The 15,228-nt window shown below is 50.7% G+C and overlaps 1 protein-coding gene across 12 annotated transcripts in view; it reads left to right on the forward strand.

The window, feature by feature from the left end:
* Positions 1–15,228, forward strand: part of PTPRS (protein tyrosine phosphatase receptor type S) — a 106,300-nt gene that overhangs the window by 17,112 nt on the left and 73,960 nt on the right. For 11 of the 12 annotated variants that reach the window (XM_085517358.1, XM_085517355.1, XM_085517359.1 and 8 more), the window contains exon 1: positions 1,836–1,986. In XM_085517358.1, coding sequence (XP_085373484.1) covers positions 1,899–1,986 — 88 coding nt within the window. In that variant the 5' untranslated portion in view covers positions 1,836–1,898. Of the gene's footprint in view, positions 1–1,822; positions 1,987–15,228 lie in introns of those variants that run through there. The other variant, XM_085517354.1, reaches the window with a different exon arrangement.

Here is a 15,228-nt window from a genome sequence, read left to right on the forward strand (position 1 = left end):
TGTCCTAATATCTCTGCCAGCTCTTTCTGTCTCCATCAAGGGCTCAGGAAGCACATTAGCACCGGAGTGGAAGTGTCACCCTCTGGCATCTCCTTCTCTAATCTTGGAGCTGTTGCCATATCCCTTTAACCAGACCTTTTCTATCGGAGACCATTATGTGGCATGAAAAGCCATGCAGAATGCAGGAATGGGAGCTGTGGGCTCAGGGAAAGTCTCCATGATGTGCTGATGTTCAGCTCCATCATTGGGGGTTTGGGGCACTGTGCTGGAGGCAGCGCAGCACTGCATCTGCTCTGAGCTGTGAACGTCACCGATGTTACATGCAGAGAATGGATGGGGATCAGGGAGATGTTTGGTGGCATGTGCTGGGATGTGATGGGCAGGGAGGGATGGGCTGGGCTTTGGTTTGATAAAGGACACAATTTCTGCAGAGCTGACTGGGCTGGCCTCATGTTTTTGAAACAGAGAGAACTCTGAGGGCTGCGATGAGGTGTGTGCTCCTATTGCTGCCCACTGCAGCCTTGCCGATGGGAGCTGGGAGCTGTGACTGAGCAGGGAACAGGGAGAGAGCCAACAGGCAGACAGCAGTTTGCTCTGGTTGTGCTGGCATTCATACTGCATCCCCAGTTTAATTAACAGTTGCTGTCGCACCTGTTTGCAATGTTCCTGGTCTGTGCTTGCCTCTGACAGCCACTAAAGGAACCCCAGCATGTCATTCTGCACCCTGGGACCCTGTGAACCCTCCTTAGTTCTGGCTGCAGCCTCTGCTTGTTTCTCAGATCATCTCTGGAACAAACATGTGAAGAGGTTCCCAGTGGTATAATCCAGATTTTTTCTCTTTCTGTAGAGTATGAATATTTCTGCTGTGTTTTCACAAGGCAGCACTGAGGCACGATGGCTCCAAACCAGCACAGAGTGCACAGCAGAGTCTTTGTAATCCTCAAAGGGCAAACCCAAAGCTGCTGTCTGCAAAGTCGCTCTTTAGGACTGGGTACATATGGGGTCTTCTTGTTTATCCTCGTTTTTCTTTTAGTACTTTACAGTTCAGCCTTGAAGAGTTAATGGGACCGAAAAAGATTAAAATGCCCCTTCGCGCTGCCTGTCCTGATGGTTTCATGCCCTGAAGTGCATCAGAAAGCTACAGCAGCCTTGCTGTCCCCTTAGTCCTTTCAAAGCATTTGATCACTGTACAATCTCTCCTACCTGGCTTTCCTCCAAAAGGTGACAAACCCCGGGTTTGATGTTTAATTGGGGTAATGGAGAGCCAGAAGGGTTTGGCACAGATGTGGGAGCGCAGCCCATTGCTGAGCTCTGTGCTAACTGCGGAGCGGCTGCGGCTTTCATTGGCCCTCACCTCATGTTTTCAGCCCTTCTGGGGCAAAGCACGAAGGGTTGGCACACGGGACAGGGAGCACCACTAAGAGCTGCCTCCTTGATGCCATTCCAGCTTTGGAAAGGGATCCGGACAAGGCTGTAAGCGGGTGGCTTCGCTAGGAGTGGGAGCTGTCTCCATGGCAATGAGCCTTCTGTCGCAGTGGGGACGCTGTGCCAGCGCCATGCAGCCGAGCTGTGCCCCGTCCAGAGCAGAATTGGGCAGCACAGAATCTCCCCTTGTGTCTTCAGAGGCCTTTTGCTTCTGAGCCTTTTGCTCCACCAGAATCAGTGGGACCCCCAGCTCCGGAGCAATGTGTGCTACTGGGGGAGTGAGGCAGCATTTCCTCACCCTGCTTCCCTCGAGGCCTGGCCTCCTCACATGCCCCTCATCATCCCTGCTCTCCTCCCTGCTCCTCTCCCTGAGCTCTCTCCTCTTCCTCCCCTGCAGGTGCTGACGCCGCTGGGCGTGCGCTGTGAGTGCTGTGAGCGGAGCTGTGGGTGGGGGCTGAAGGCCAACGCAGAGGATGAGGATCCTTCCCAGCCCTGGGATGCCTGCGCTGCTCTCCCTCGTGAGCCTCCTCTCCGTGCTGCTGATCGGTTGCGTAGCTGAAAGTAAGTGGCTGCCATGATCTCACTCCTTTCCTTCACCCGTAGTTCACCTCCTGTGGTTGATGGCAGCAGAGCTGACTGTGGGGCTTGGAGCCAGCAGACATTGCCCCGGCGTTTTAGCACTATGGAAGTGCTTTGGACTTGACAACGTCTGAAAATTTTCCAGCATCTTTGTCTTTGCACTGGTTATTCCTTGTTGTTCCTGGGACCTCACGGGGCAGCCAGGCCCTGGCAGCTGCTTTGGGTATGGGGCTGATCCTGAGACTGCCCAACAGCCAGGGAGAAGGGGAGGGAATGGCCTGCAGCTCTGCCTGGACCCTTCCTCCAACCATTGCCACCCAGTGCAGCCCATGGTCCTCCAGGCATCCTTCAGACACCAGTGACCACTGTCAAATTACTCACCAGGGCTGGATTCAAAAATGCATCCATAGAAAGAGCATTACGTTTCTCCTTCTCCTGGGTGAACCAGTTCCCTTCTAACACAGTTTTTAGCTTTGCTGCTTTTCAGTTCTTGCTTGATAAAATGAAAAGGGGAAGGAAAAAAAAGAAAATCTTCAGCAGCTGGAATGTAATGTCGACATGAAGGCTGATCGCTCGGGATCAGTGGGGAATAGACTCTTCCAAGCTGATTGAATTATGGCTTTTTTTTCCTCCCCAGCAAAGCTGCTTGAAGCTGGTGAGAGGGCTGCTCTGGTCAGCAGAGCCCTTGACAGCTTTTAACGTAATCACTTGGTTATCAGGGGTTATTAAGACGACACGGTCACTGGGGATTGAGTGGGATCCTCGACCTTTTGTTGCTGGGAAATTTTTGTGAGCAGTGCTTTCTCTCTTCCTTACAGTAGGCGAGTGGGGATGTGCTCATCATTAATTTAGTCAGGGATTTTGTTTGGAGAGAAAGGTACATGTGCAAAAAGGTAGTATTTCCTTTTGTTCTGTTTTATATGGCTGGGAGGTGAGCCAGACTCAGGTAAGTTTGACATAAGGCCACTTTGCTGGTGTGTAGCTTTGCGTCATTCTGCACCTGAGACAGCACTGCTGCCGTTCTTACATCTGACCACAAGACTTTATCTGGGGCTGCCTGTGCTCAGCACCGGGCACAGTGCGCTGTGGGGCAGCAGGGATCCTGCTGAGAGTGACAGCATTTGTCTGGGGTCCCAGCTGGGTGTTCAGGTGAACACTCTGTGTCAGGGCTGCAGGTCTCAGTCCTGCTGCTGTTTGCTGTGACATTCCTGGACAAATGGCTTTGTCCTCTGCTTTCAAAGCAAGCAATGCAGCTATGCGGGCGCAGATGGAAAGTTCATGTGTGTGCAAGTGCCTCTTAATATGAGCACAGCCCCAATTCATCTGTTGTGCTGTCTGAACTCCTGTGAGAACCGGGGTCATTTCCTTCCTAAATGTGCTCCAAGCCCTGTGTTCTCACTGCTGGAAGTGGGCACTCTGCAGAGTCAGGGCTTCTCCAGACCATTGCTGTGTGCCCTCAGAGTCCGAGTTTTCCCAGGAAAGAATGAAGATCTTCTGCCCCCATCCTCTGCAGGGTGAGTTTTGCTGATGCCTCGTGCTGCCTGGCTGCTCTGGGCATCTTTGGTGGAAATGCACCCTCAGGAAGGACTGATGCTGATCCAGCACCAGTTTGTGGCCCTGCTGCTTTCTGTCACCTTGCTGGTAGCAGCCAGGCTTCTCTCTGTAGTTCTGCAGTGTCGTTGGATTCTGAGCAATGAGGTTTAGAGGGGCTGTTGGGTTCTGTGCCAAGCCGGGCAGCAGCATCCCAGTTCGTCTGCCCTGCTCCCTGCTGAGGCATATAAACAGCAAACAGCTTTGTCTGTCACAACCGTGGAGGCTGCGTGAGGAGCTGTCACTGTTCTGACAATGGCCTCTCCCATCAGATGGCCCTGGGCTCTGTCACGCTGCCTCTTGCTTAATCCCTTGGCCAGCATCCATTCATCGCACTTGCCACGATGCTGACCCCATTTCCTGCTCCAGTTCATGCTGAGGGGCTGCTGGGGTCACACAGCCCGTGGGGCAGTGCTGGGAGGTGCCAGGCTGTGTCCCCATTGCAGTTGAGTTCCCATTGCACCCACTAGCTCGCTGCATCTCACAGCAGCCTGTAACACTGCAGCGTCCTGCAACACCCCACAGCTCCTTACAGCATCCCACAGCTCCTTACAGCACCCCACAGCACCCCGCTGCAAAGCTGAGAACTTGAACTTGCCTGCTCTTCAGCACAGCATTGGAGAAGCTGTGGCCTCTGCAATCAAAGGGCCATTAAAATATTTCCCTTGCTTCCTGGGCTAATTGATCTCGGTCAGTGATTTAAACCTTTCTGTGGCTGGAATGTTCTATTTAAAGGAAACTGCTATTTAAATTAAAACTCCAAAGCAGCACACTGCTTTTTGCATGCTGTTCTTGAGAAGCTCTCATTGTCTCTCCCATTCTGCCAAGGGCAGCCATAGAGCTGGGAATTGCTGTCCCCAGGGGCCTTCTGTGGATGGGGCACGTCACCATTTTGTTACAGATTCATGTGGCTGTGCATTGGAGGGCTCAGAGAAAACCAAAGAGCTGAGGTCAGGCTGTGGGTCCAGGCAGCAGAGAAGTTCTGGCTCACACACACAGACACACAGAATCAGAGTGTCTCCATGTCCTGGCCGTGCACCCTGCCCGACTCTCAGGTCCCTGCAGTGAGCAGTGGGCACTGTGCAGCATCTCACTTGGTGTGCAGGCAGAACCAGCCCAGCCTTGCTGGCTGCAGCAGGACAGGCTGCTCCCCTGCTTCGGCCAGGCAGCAGTCAGGTACCCCCGTGCCACCCGCAGGAACAAACGCTCCCTGTAAGTGCTCCTCCATGGCAGATAAAAAGCCACTTACTGTATAGAAACGTGGTAATTTTTATAACTGAAATCAGCATGCTCGCTGTTTTCAAGTGGATTTTTCCCATTGATTAAAGCTTTGCGTTTTACAGTAGTGCTTTGCTAATTGGTACTTTGCATACACAGGGCTGGTGTGTGTGCTCTCCGCCCCAGCAAAGATTTAATAGCAGATGCAGTAGCGAATGTTACTTATTACTTAGGTTTCCTTCCTTTTATAAATCATGTTATAGAACACTTACTAGCATGCTAGTATTACCATAAATAATTAAAGCTAGATTGCAATTGACAAAATAAAAGAATAAAGCCTCTTTTATGGTGCATTCCCCTGACTTTCTTCCCTTTTAATTGCCCTTGTTCCATCGTTAATTTGGAGAGTGCAGTAATTCACGCCGGGCGCGTGCGTGGGGGCTGCAGTGTGCAGCTGGCAGCAGATGGCAGCAGGGGCTGCTCTGCACGTGGGGCTGTAGTGGGGACAGAGAACACGAGGACAGAGAACACGTGCGGAGGGATGGAGAGGAGCCCACACAACCCAGTTTGAGCTGCGCCGTGTATTGGGAGCAACAAGGAGAGGTGCAGAGCTGTGTTTAGTGTTCGGCTCTCCTTCCTCACAGGGGTGATTCCTCTGTGTTGTCTCTCCTGGGTTCTGGAAGGCCTGGCTTTGTCTGTTGTTGTCCAGGATAGCAGCTGTCAATGTCAGATGGCTGTAAAAATCGAGGAGGTTCTGTCTTAGGGCTTGATGGACATGCTGAGATGACAACAGCAGGAAGATAATGTTCCTCTGCTTTGTGTGAGAGCTGCTCCACCTCTAAGCGTATGCCTGCCTGATGATGAAGCAGCAGTGCTGCCCATGGAGGTGGGAGGTGTCACAATGTGGTGAAACTGAGCTGGCCCCACAAGCACTTGTGGCAGCGTTTGCATTCGAGATGGTGTAACCCCACGATGGAGCTGGGCAGTTGCTGCATAATGGCCCTCTAACATTGGTGCATGTGGGACAATGAGCATCGTTCCTGCAGAAGTGGGGTCTGAGTTTTGCCCTCCTGGGATGCAGTGACCCCACTTCCCTGTCCTGGACCCACTCACTGCTTGTGTTCCTTTGTAGGTGAGGGGACTCCTTGTGTCCTTCCCTTTGCTGCCTTCTCCGCCTGCCAGCTGCGATCCAGCCTGCGGTTGCTCAGGGTTCTGGACTAGTTGTCATCCCATTCAAGGACACTGAATTAAGCTTCTGTGTCACCTTGTTTAAGTGCCTGATTAAATCAAACCTTGCCTGCCTGGATCGAGTGATGTAATTTTTTTCTTCTTCTTCTTTTTTTTTTTTTTTAGGTAACTTAAATTGGGAAGTTTTTGTTCCTATGGGACCAGGACAGGAAATAAATCATCTTTTGAAAGAGCTTCCATGGAGGCAGGGGGATGTCACCTCCCGGGTCCCAGCTGTGCCCCATGCTGCAGACACTGATTACATTAATCTCGGCCAAGGTGCACCTGGGGACAGAGCAGCCACGGGTGTTTGGGACGCAGCCATGGGTGTCTCTTGGTGAAGGATCTTTCCCAGCTAAGGGTTCTTGCTACTCAGCTTCATTGAATGGCTCAGGCAGGCCAAAAAAGCATCCGTTTGTTGTAAACAAGTCATCTGCATGGTGTTGGTGATGGAGAAAGCATCTGTCTTCACCATATGTGCCAGAGCCAGGGCTTTTCATCTGCACCAGACCTCACCAGGAAGGCAGTCCCTGTTTCTCTGTGGCTTTCCTCCCTGGGTGTGCATTTCACCCAGGCTCTTCCCACATGTGCTGCCAGGAAGGATGGCAACTTTGCTGTCTTACTGGGTTCCTGGGTCACGTCGGCTGTTTGGAGAGGTCTGTGTGCTCATGTCTGTTCCAGGCCAACTAGATGCGAGTCTTCTGTGTCCCTGAAGGGGATCTGTGAGGGTATTCCCAGCTTTTTGTGGCCTGGCAAGCCCAGTATTATTCTTAGAAGGCAAAGCAGAGTGCTTTTCAAGGACACCCAACGAGAGGAATGTCGTTCTTTGGTGTGCGTGGGATGGAATCTGGGCTCAAATTGGCCTGCAAGACAGTCTCCAAAGAACAGTTTTATTTACTTCGTGCCACTCCCCCCCCTCCAGTCAGAGATGTTCTCTTGCAGCATAATTGGTCCCAGTGCCCACCTTGCAAAGCTGTGGTGCTCCTGCAGTTCCTTTAATTCTGGAGGATGTTAAAGTTCATGAAAGCAGTCAGATTTTATGCTGTCTGCTGCATGTGGAGGAGCTGAAGGAGTAAGGAGCGTCCTCAGTCTGTGGCTGCACCTCCTCAACCCTCCTTGCCTCCTTTTGCATGACTGGGTGTTCTTTTTTAAGCAGGGGCTTCCATTGGTTTTATTGTGTCCTCAGTTTCAGTGTTGGTTTGGGGTTCAGCAGTGCTGGATGGTTGCAGAACCACCACCTGCCCCATCCAAGGGCACAGCAGAGTGGAGTGGCTGGGGAGCAGATCTCTGCTTAACCAGACCTGTAGGTTGCCAGAAAAAAAGCATTATACATAAATGCTGGAACTTCTACTGCTACAGCTTGGAAAGGGGATATCGCAGTGAGTGATTTAAGCAGCTGATGTGAAGGAATACGGACTGACCTTGTTTCCATAGTGCCATTGTGCAGAGGATTTTCAGCGTGTCCTGTCGCGCTGACTGCAGGCACAAAGCACCGCGCTGTCTTACAAGCTGGGTTTAAACCAACGCCACGCTTGTTTCATCTGGAATACATAAAATAATTTCTGCATCCTTTTGAGGCCGAGAGGAAAAGTAAAGCTTTAAAAAAGGAAGAAAGAAATAGGAGCTGCAACTGGTTCAGCATTCCACAAAGTTTCTCCCAAGTCCTCCAAACCCTTAATTGAGTCAGGAGCATAAAATTGAGAAGGGGAAAGAGAGAGAGAAAGAGAGAGAGCATGGAGTGGCGCGAGCTATTTGAATAATTTATTGGCCTTTGAAGTTGCAAGAGAAATTTCAGCTGCCTTGGGGAGTAATTTCTCCCCATCCTGAAAGGGTTTCTCCTTATTTTAAACTCATTCAGAGGACGATAGTTTTGCATTTTCTGCATAATTAATGAGCATAACTCCCCTCCACGCTCACACAACCTCTGAAGAGTGTTGGGGTGATGAAACTTGGTGGTTTTTTTTTAATTAATAAAGTCAAATTCGTTTGACTGTGTCCTCTTCCTCCCTCACCTCCGACAGGATTTGTGGATTTATTCATAAATTAGGTGGGGTATCCTGAGAAGAGCGGCAGGAATCAAATGTGAACAGAAAGGTGTCCTGAAAGCAAGCTCCCCTTCCTCAATCACTGCCATTGAAAGAAGGCTTTAAGGCTTCCTTGTTGCAGCTTTTCCACGTGTCCATCTCTCATGTTTCTCTGGCTCACTTGTCCCAGCCCTGCACCCATAAGCTGTTGTTGGTTCTCAGCACTGTTGTTGGAGTCTCCCTTTTCTCTTCCCATGTGTTGATGTGTACAAATCTGAAGGATGAGTTTTGTGGTTGGGAGACAGAAATTGTAATAACTCGTGGTAAGAGCCAAAGTTTGTGATTCTTAAGTGTTTCTCCCACTAGTCATGGCTTTATTGGGTTTTGTTTCCAGAATCTCCCATTCTTGAGCTCCCTTCACATCCCAGTCTCAATACTCAGGAGCAATCCAAGCTCACGATGTGCTGTTAAGGCATAGAATAAGGTGTTTCAAGCTTGTGTGCCCGTAATTTCCCTTTGTTTCATAGAAAATAGGGCTGAAGTCAGTTCCCAGAGGCTGGATGGGAATGATACAAGAAGCTTTTGAAAATCTCCCTAATCCTGTGCTCTAGGAATTGCGCCTTGCCCTTTTCCTGCAGGTGAGGAGACTTCCCTTCTTGCCTGAAAGAAAGAAACACGGCTTAAATCTCTGTGAAGTGCATGCTTCAAAATATTACCAAAGCAGCAGCTAATACGTTGAAACTATAAACTGTTTATGGAAAGGAAATGGAAGTAAGATGGCTTTTATTTACACAAGGAAAAGAGTTTTATCAGACAATGCTGTATTTATCTGGTGTGCCTTCATCCCCCAGAGCTTGTATTAGGCAGCAGATCGTGATGGGCACCATTTGTCAGCCCTTCTGGGCTGGCTGTGCAAGGCTGGGGGCCTCTCCTTGTGTTTACATTTTGCAAAGGTCTTTGTTGTATCACTAAATCAGGGATCAGAATTGACCTCCCTGCTCATATCCTTGGGGCTTCTGGCACTGCGCTTCCTTTCTGAAAGGCCATGAGATGCAGCAGCTTGCAGCAGTGTGCTTTTCCCATTGCTGCTGTCACTTTTCAGCAGATCAGGACCTCTGCTGGGCTATATTAAGCTGGCACGATCCCCAGGGACTTGGGATCCTTGTGTATTTAGCTTTCTCTTCTTTCAGGCATGTGCCATGGGAGGTGGTTTGTCGTGTTCTGGTATCCCCCATAGACTCCGGCTTTTCTGGTAATTCAAGCAGAACAGCAGAAGTTGCGTGACAGCCAAGGCCTTCCTGGCTGCCTGCTGGAGGTGAGGGCGAGTTGAGCTTCTCCGAGATGCTGATGCCAATGACAGAGCTGGAGAAGCTGTCCTAGCAGCATTGCAGGGCAAGGGAGAGCTCTCCACCTTAAGCTTCTGATTGCAAACAATCTGGGATTGCTGTCATGATGTTGATGGACAAGGGGCTCTCATTAAGTTGCCAAAAAAGCTTCTTGGGTTTCTTGCTCAGCTCTGGGTTATTATGCCTTGTTATAGGACTTGTGGACAAATGTGGGATGTGATGTTGTTACAACTGATTGAAAGCACTTGCATACCTCCAAGGCCCTGGCCTGCCACATTGCTGAGGCTGCATGTGCCCCGGTGCTTCCTGGCCCCTCAGCAGTGATCCCAGGGCTGCCATCGTCTGTGACAGCGCTGCATGTCTGCTCCAGCTCTTGCTGATTGCAAGGAGCTCCTTTCTTCCTGGCATTGCATTGCAGTACCAGTGGGTGAGTAAGAGTCTTGGATGGAGATGCTACAAAGATCCATCTGCACTGCCACCCACTTGCTCCTTTGGCCCTCCCGGGGAGGGAGAATGAAACAGCCCTGTGCTGAGTGCGGGCAGGAAGCAGGTAGAGAATCCTTTCCGTGCACGTGGATGCAGTGTGAAGCAGTCCTGCTGACATGGGATGACCTGGTACCAGCTGCTGTTCCCAGGCGATAAGGCACAGCCCCGTTTCTTAAAACCAGCATTTTAAACAGACCAGAAGGAAGGATTCTGCCTTCCCTCAAGCCAGCAAGATAATGTGTTTTTTCTCACCTTGGGTGTCAGAACTAGGAATAGATTTTTGTAGCCTCCGACTCATCCTGCCTCCTCTGCTGCAGGCTTGTACCTCCTCTTCTGAAAGGTCTGTATCTGAATGCATTGCAAATGGGAGCCTGAAGGCTGTATGGATGTGCCAAGCCCCCCAAATGGTAAAGCTTCTGGCAAGAGCAGCTTGGCATGGTGTGAGCTGTGAGGGGTCTGCAGCCTCATCCCGGCTGCAGGGAGAGGAGGGAGCTGGAAACATGGGCAGGAGTGCAGGGGAGGGCATTGGGTGTTGGCCAGCTCGTGTAGTTGTGTGTGCAATGAGTTCTTGCTCTTTTTCACCTCTTTTCTGCTTATCTTAAATCCCATCCAGGGTCCTCTGTCCTCTGTGGGGTATACAGGGTAGGGGAAGGGGAAACTTTTCAAGTGACATTGCCACATTTCTGGCAGGGGGAAAGCCTTGTGTGCAGCCCAGACTTTCTGAGTTAAGGAAGGACTTTGATGGATCAGCACCAGGGGAGCAGCAAGGTGGAAGTATTTCACTTCTAAAAAAACATCCTCAATCTTTTTTTACCCTCCATTCCCCAACCTTGCCAGTCCCATCTCCCTGAAGGGAGCCAGGAGCTGCTGACAGTAAGAGGAAGTCTCTGTCTGAAGCCTATAATTATCCTGTCTGCCTTCCCAGAAAAGGCCAGTTGGGGAGCGAGCGTGCTTCTGTGTCACAGACCAGCCCCGCATTCTGCTGCCTTCCCAATTACTGCTTAATGGACTTTTTATGATGATAAGGCGACTGGGTTGGGGAGAAGTTATTGACAGGGAAATGGAATATAATTCACTCCCTGTTTGTTTGTTCTGTCAGAAAACCCTAATTTTAATTTTATTTGTGAGGCACCGAGAAACGGCCCTGAGGGAAGAAAGAGAAAAGCAGCAGAACCTGTCAGTAAAAGCTCAGGCTTCAAGGGGACTGGAGTCTCTGCAGGACCTCCCCACGAGCTGTTTTCAGTCTCCCCATAGAGACCCTCACCACGGCCTGTGTCTGTCTGTCCTGCTCCCATTTGCAGCATTTGCTCTTCTCACGATAACAAATGTAAATCCTGTCGCCATCTTTCTCTTCCCTGCCCCTCAGCAGCTCCCCCGCTCTTTGGTGCCGTCGCTGTTAGATGTTCCCATTCCAAACATCGCATTCTTGCTCCCCACTCTCCATCTGTCTGAAATTTGGCTGCTCTCTCCTGTTTTCATCTGCTCGGTGGTTTGTCTCCTCTGCCTAATCCTCACTTCCTTGCTCTCAGCACCTCCCTTCTCTCCATCTTGCTCCATTCCTCTTGCATTCTCCCTGTTATCTCTTCTCTCCTTTCCCCCACAAACATGTCTGTGGCTTTGCTGTTCTTTCTCCCTCCTGCTCCCCTTGTTTGCTCCATCAGTGTGACAAAGCTGTTCCTCTGCTCTCCAGCCATCCCCCCCAGGCTGTCCGCAGCTGCTCGGCGCTCCCCACTTGATCCCTGGAGCGCAGGGCATGCATTTGCTGCATGCAGGCAGAGCTCAGCAGCACACGTGTGTCAACATTTCCTAAACCAGCAAACAGCCACTCGGTGCTGAGCCGTGCCCACATCACACGTGGGTTGTAAAAGGGGGGAGATGAAAGCGGTGCCGTCCTGGTGCTGTGGTTGGGGGAGCGCCTTGTGCTTCTTCTCCTTGGGTTGAGAACCTGTCAGCAGTTCTGGAGAGTGGAGATGGAGTTTCACTACATCAGCAGAAAGTTTCAGCCCCAAAACCAAAGGAGAGGTGGGGGTAGAAGAGGGCTTAACTCTGTGCATGCCAGAGAGAGCACCGTGAAGTTCATCCCAAGAACCATGGGCTGGTTTGGCTGCTCTAGAAGTCAGAAGGGTGAGATGTCTTCCTGCCAGCTGACATGACCTGGTTGTTTGGAGACTGCAAAGCTTTTGTCTGGCTTTTGCTTTTTATCTTATCCCACCAAGAAATACGTGTGGGAGAAGGTCTTCAGGTTCTGTTGCAAGTGGATTTTCCTGGCTGTTTTGTTTGTGTTGTGATATATGGAGGCTGTAGCTGTGTGCAAGCCCTTCTATGGTGCTGAGTGCTGAGCCAAGACCCTCCTTTTGCCCCACATTGCTCACAGTGTCTGGATGCAGGCAGGCAGGTGTGAGGAATGAGGGCTGTCACTGCACGGCGGGTGGCAGACGGAGGTGCTGGAGGGGTGAGAGCCCAAGGTCAGCCCAATGTGCGTCAGAGCAGGAGATCTGAATCCTGATTGTAGGAATCATCTGGAGCCTGGGAGAGCAGATCGGGGTTTGCTAACAGATAAATGACATTGACTGTGAGGGGCCCAACGGCCTCATCTTTTACCCTTGTAAAAGGCAGAAGCACAGATGTTTGTGTGTATATAATGTTGAATATGTATATGCACAAAGAAATAATGTTTTCTCATCTGTTGAGTATTTTTGAGCTAGGGTAAAGGATGACACTGCCCAGTGTGCCCCAGATCCTTTGGTGATGCAGCTGTGCTTTCGTGGTGGGCAGCTCAGCATCACGCTGTTGCAGGTTGACTGAGAATGGTGGGCAGAACGGCACGGCCTTGTGCACTGGAGAGGGCTGTGATAAGCCAGCTAGCAAAAAGAAAACGGCCGACTGGCTTTGCTTTTGCTTTTGCCTTCTTTCCTTGGCATTGTTGGGTACAGCCGTGGGTCAGTGGGACCGGTGTGTGGGTGTCCACCAGTGCAGGACTGGGGGCACTGAAAATGGAAGCAAAACCTTTTAAAATACGTGTTCTGAAGCTGGCTTCCTTTTGTCTCCATGGATTGGTGCTGCTGTGGGTGAGGGACCCTTTCAGCCCGGCTCTTGCTGCTCAGTGTGCTGGGGCCAGACAAAAGAATGAGTGTTTTGTCTTTCTTTGCCATCCGCTGTTGGGGTGGTTTCCCAGCAGCAGTGTATGGGGCTGTGGCAGGGGGGTGATGAGCACTGAGGTGAGTTTTGCTGTCTCATATCAGCCCCCGACTCCTCAAACCAGCACCAGGGGCATTTGAGCTCAGGCTGGTTGGGAGGATGTTTGAGTATTGATCTGACAAGCTGACATGAAGTGCTTTGAGAATCAATTTAGTCACAGAAAAACCCAGGGAAGTCAATATTTCCCTGCTGTGCCCTCCTGCCGTCCTGGGGGCTGACTGAGGGCTGGCCTTCCTGCAGGGCTGGTGCTGGTTTTACACATCCCTCTCCATTGCCACTGCTTTGCTGTATCAGCCAAGCTGATGTGAGTTCTCACTTCAGCCTTCCAGGCAGTGTCTTCCAGTTGGAGTGCACTGGAGGAGGACTGTGGAGAAAGCTGCTTCTACTCCACGGTGTAGTCCTTGGGGCTAAAGGCATCCCAGCCTCCTTGTCCCTCCATAGTCCAGTGGCAGCAGGAGCAGCAGGGAGAAGGGTCAGCAGGTTCAGACTGTGCCTTTTTTCTCCCCCTCCAGCAGTTGGCTCAGTTATGTTCTGCCTCTCTGTGCTTCTGCCTCTCTCCCAGTGCTCAGAGCATCTCCATTTTCCCATCCCTTTCTCTGCCTTTGCCATCCTGGTGTTTGAGGTGGGCATATGGCAGCTGGACTGTCCCCCTCCCTCACTCCTCATCCACCACCTGAGGTTCACCATGGCAGCAGTTCCTGAGGGACATTTAGCTTTAAAGGGTGAGATGTCCCCTCCTTGCTGTAAAGTTTCTTGGGCTGATGGTCTCATCAGCTGCCTACATGGCATTGCCTTTGGCAGCGCTCAGGGATGCAGAGACACCCTGCTCCTGCTTTAGGAGGCTTTCAGAGCTGCTTGCAGAGCAGAAGCAGGAATTCTGACTGCATGTTTTACTGCAGGCCAGACCCAGAATGGCAGAGCTGTAGCAGTCCTACGCAGCACGCAGGAATCTGTTTCAGCTTTATATCACCACCACCTTGCCTGTGGTAGCACTGGCTTTCTCTTTTCCAGAGTGGAGAGGGCTGTTCTGTTGGCGTGGGCTGGAGTGACAAGTGGTGCAGTGACGAGGAGGCATAGGTGGAGAGAGCACAGTGGGTGATCTGTCAGGGGGAGAGGCGAGAATCAAAGTCTGGAGCTAAGAGACTTGGGCAGCTTTAAAAACAATAACTCAGCTTTGATTTTCAGTCATTTTCCAACTGAGCAGCAAAACCGAACGGATGGTTTGGTAGGGATTTGTGTTTGGTTTCTTTCCCTTTGTTTCTCACTCTCTCTGAACAAGCTTGTTGTAGGCAGCGCAGCATCGCAGCGGTCTCAGAAGGGCAGGTTGGTTACCTGTCAGCAGAGCTCCTCACAAGGAATGCTGAGCTTTGACTCCACTTCGTTCTCCATTTGGAGCACTTCCACTTTCTTCAGGACAAAAATAGACCTTTATTTGTCCTTATTTGTGCTCTGATTGTGCTGCTTGCTCCCATATCAGTGTATACATAACATTAAAGATTGTTAGGGGCTTTCATTTTAGGAAGTGAGCTTACGTCAATAAAGTGCTCTTAAGCCCTAGATGACTTTGGCTGTACCTTCAGATCCGACCTCTGCAGACCCGTCAGATTCTGAACACAGAACGGAGGGAGGAAGTTGGGTTCAGGCAGATTCAGCCTGAAGCAGAGTTTGGTTTTGCCATCCTCGGGTGGAAGACAAATTCCCAAGTGCCGATGCCTCCGGTGGGACTCGATAACCTTTAGCAGTAACATTGCAAAGAATATTTTGACCTCTAAATATAGATTTGGATATTTATACATCCCATGCTTTGTACACAGCATTCGATGGGACATAAACAGCTCCGGCAAACTGTATTTATCTCCAGCGTGGAAACAAATGCTTGATTGCATCACATGAGCTCGCTCAGTGGCTTTTATTTATATACCCCTGGCCACACAAGGCAGGGAAGGGGGGATGCTTGCTTTTGTCTTTCGGCCCCTGGAAGACCATGCAGACCGCTCTCCCTGCCCTCTTTGTAAGCTCTTTGGTAGGCTGTTTATGTCTTGTTTTATAGACTCTTGTGAGTATGTACATATAAATACACAGCTTTCACAGTCACGTGGCCTGCTTTTCTCAAGAATAACAGACGGCAACTTTAT

This window comes from Coturnix japonica, chromosome 16 (assembly GCF_054131305.1).
Source record: "Coturnix japonica strain WE chromosome 16, WE-NBRP24, whole genome shotgun sequence".
NCBI classification, from domain to species: domain Eukaryota; kingdom Metazoa; phylum Chordata; class Aves; order Galliformes; family Phasianidae; genus Coturnix; species Coturnix japonica.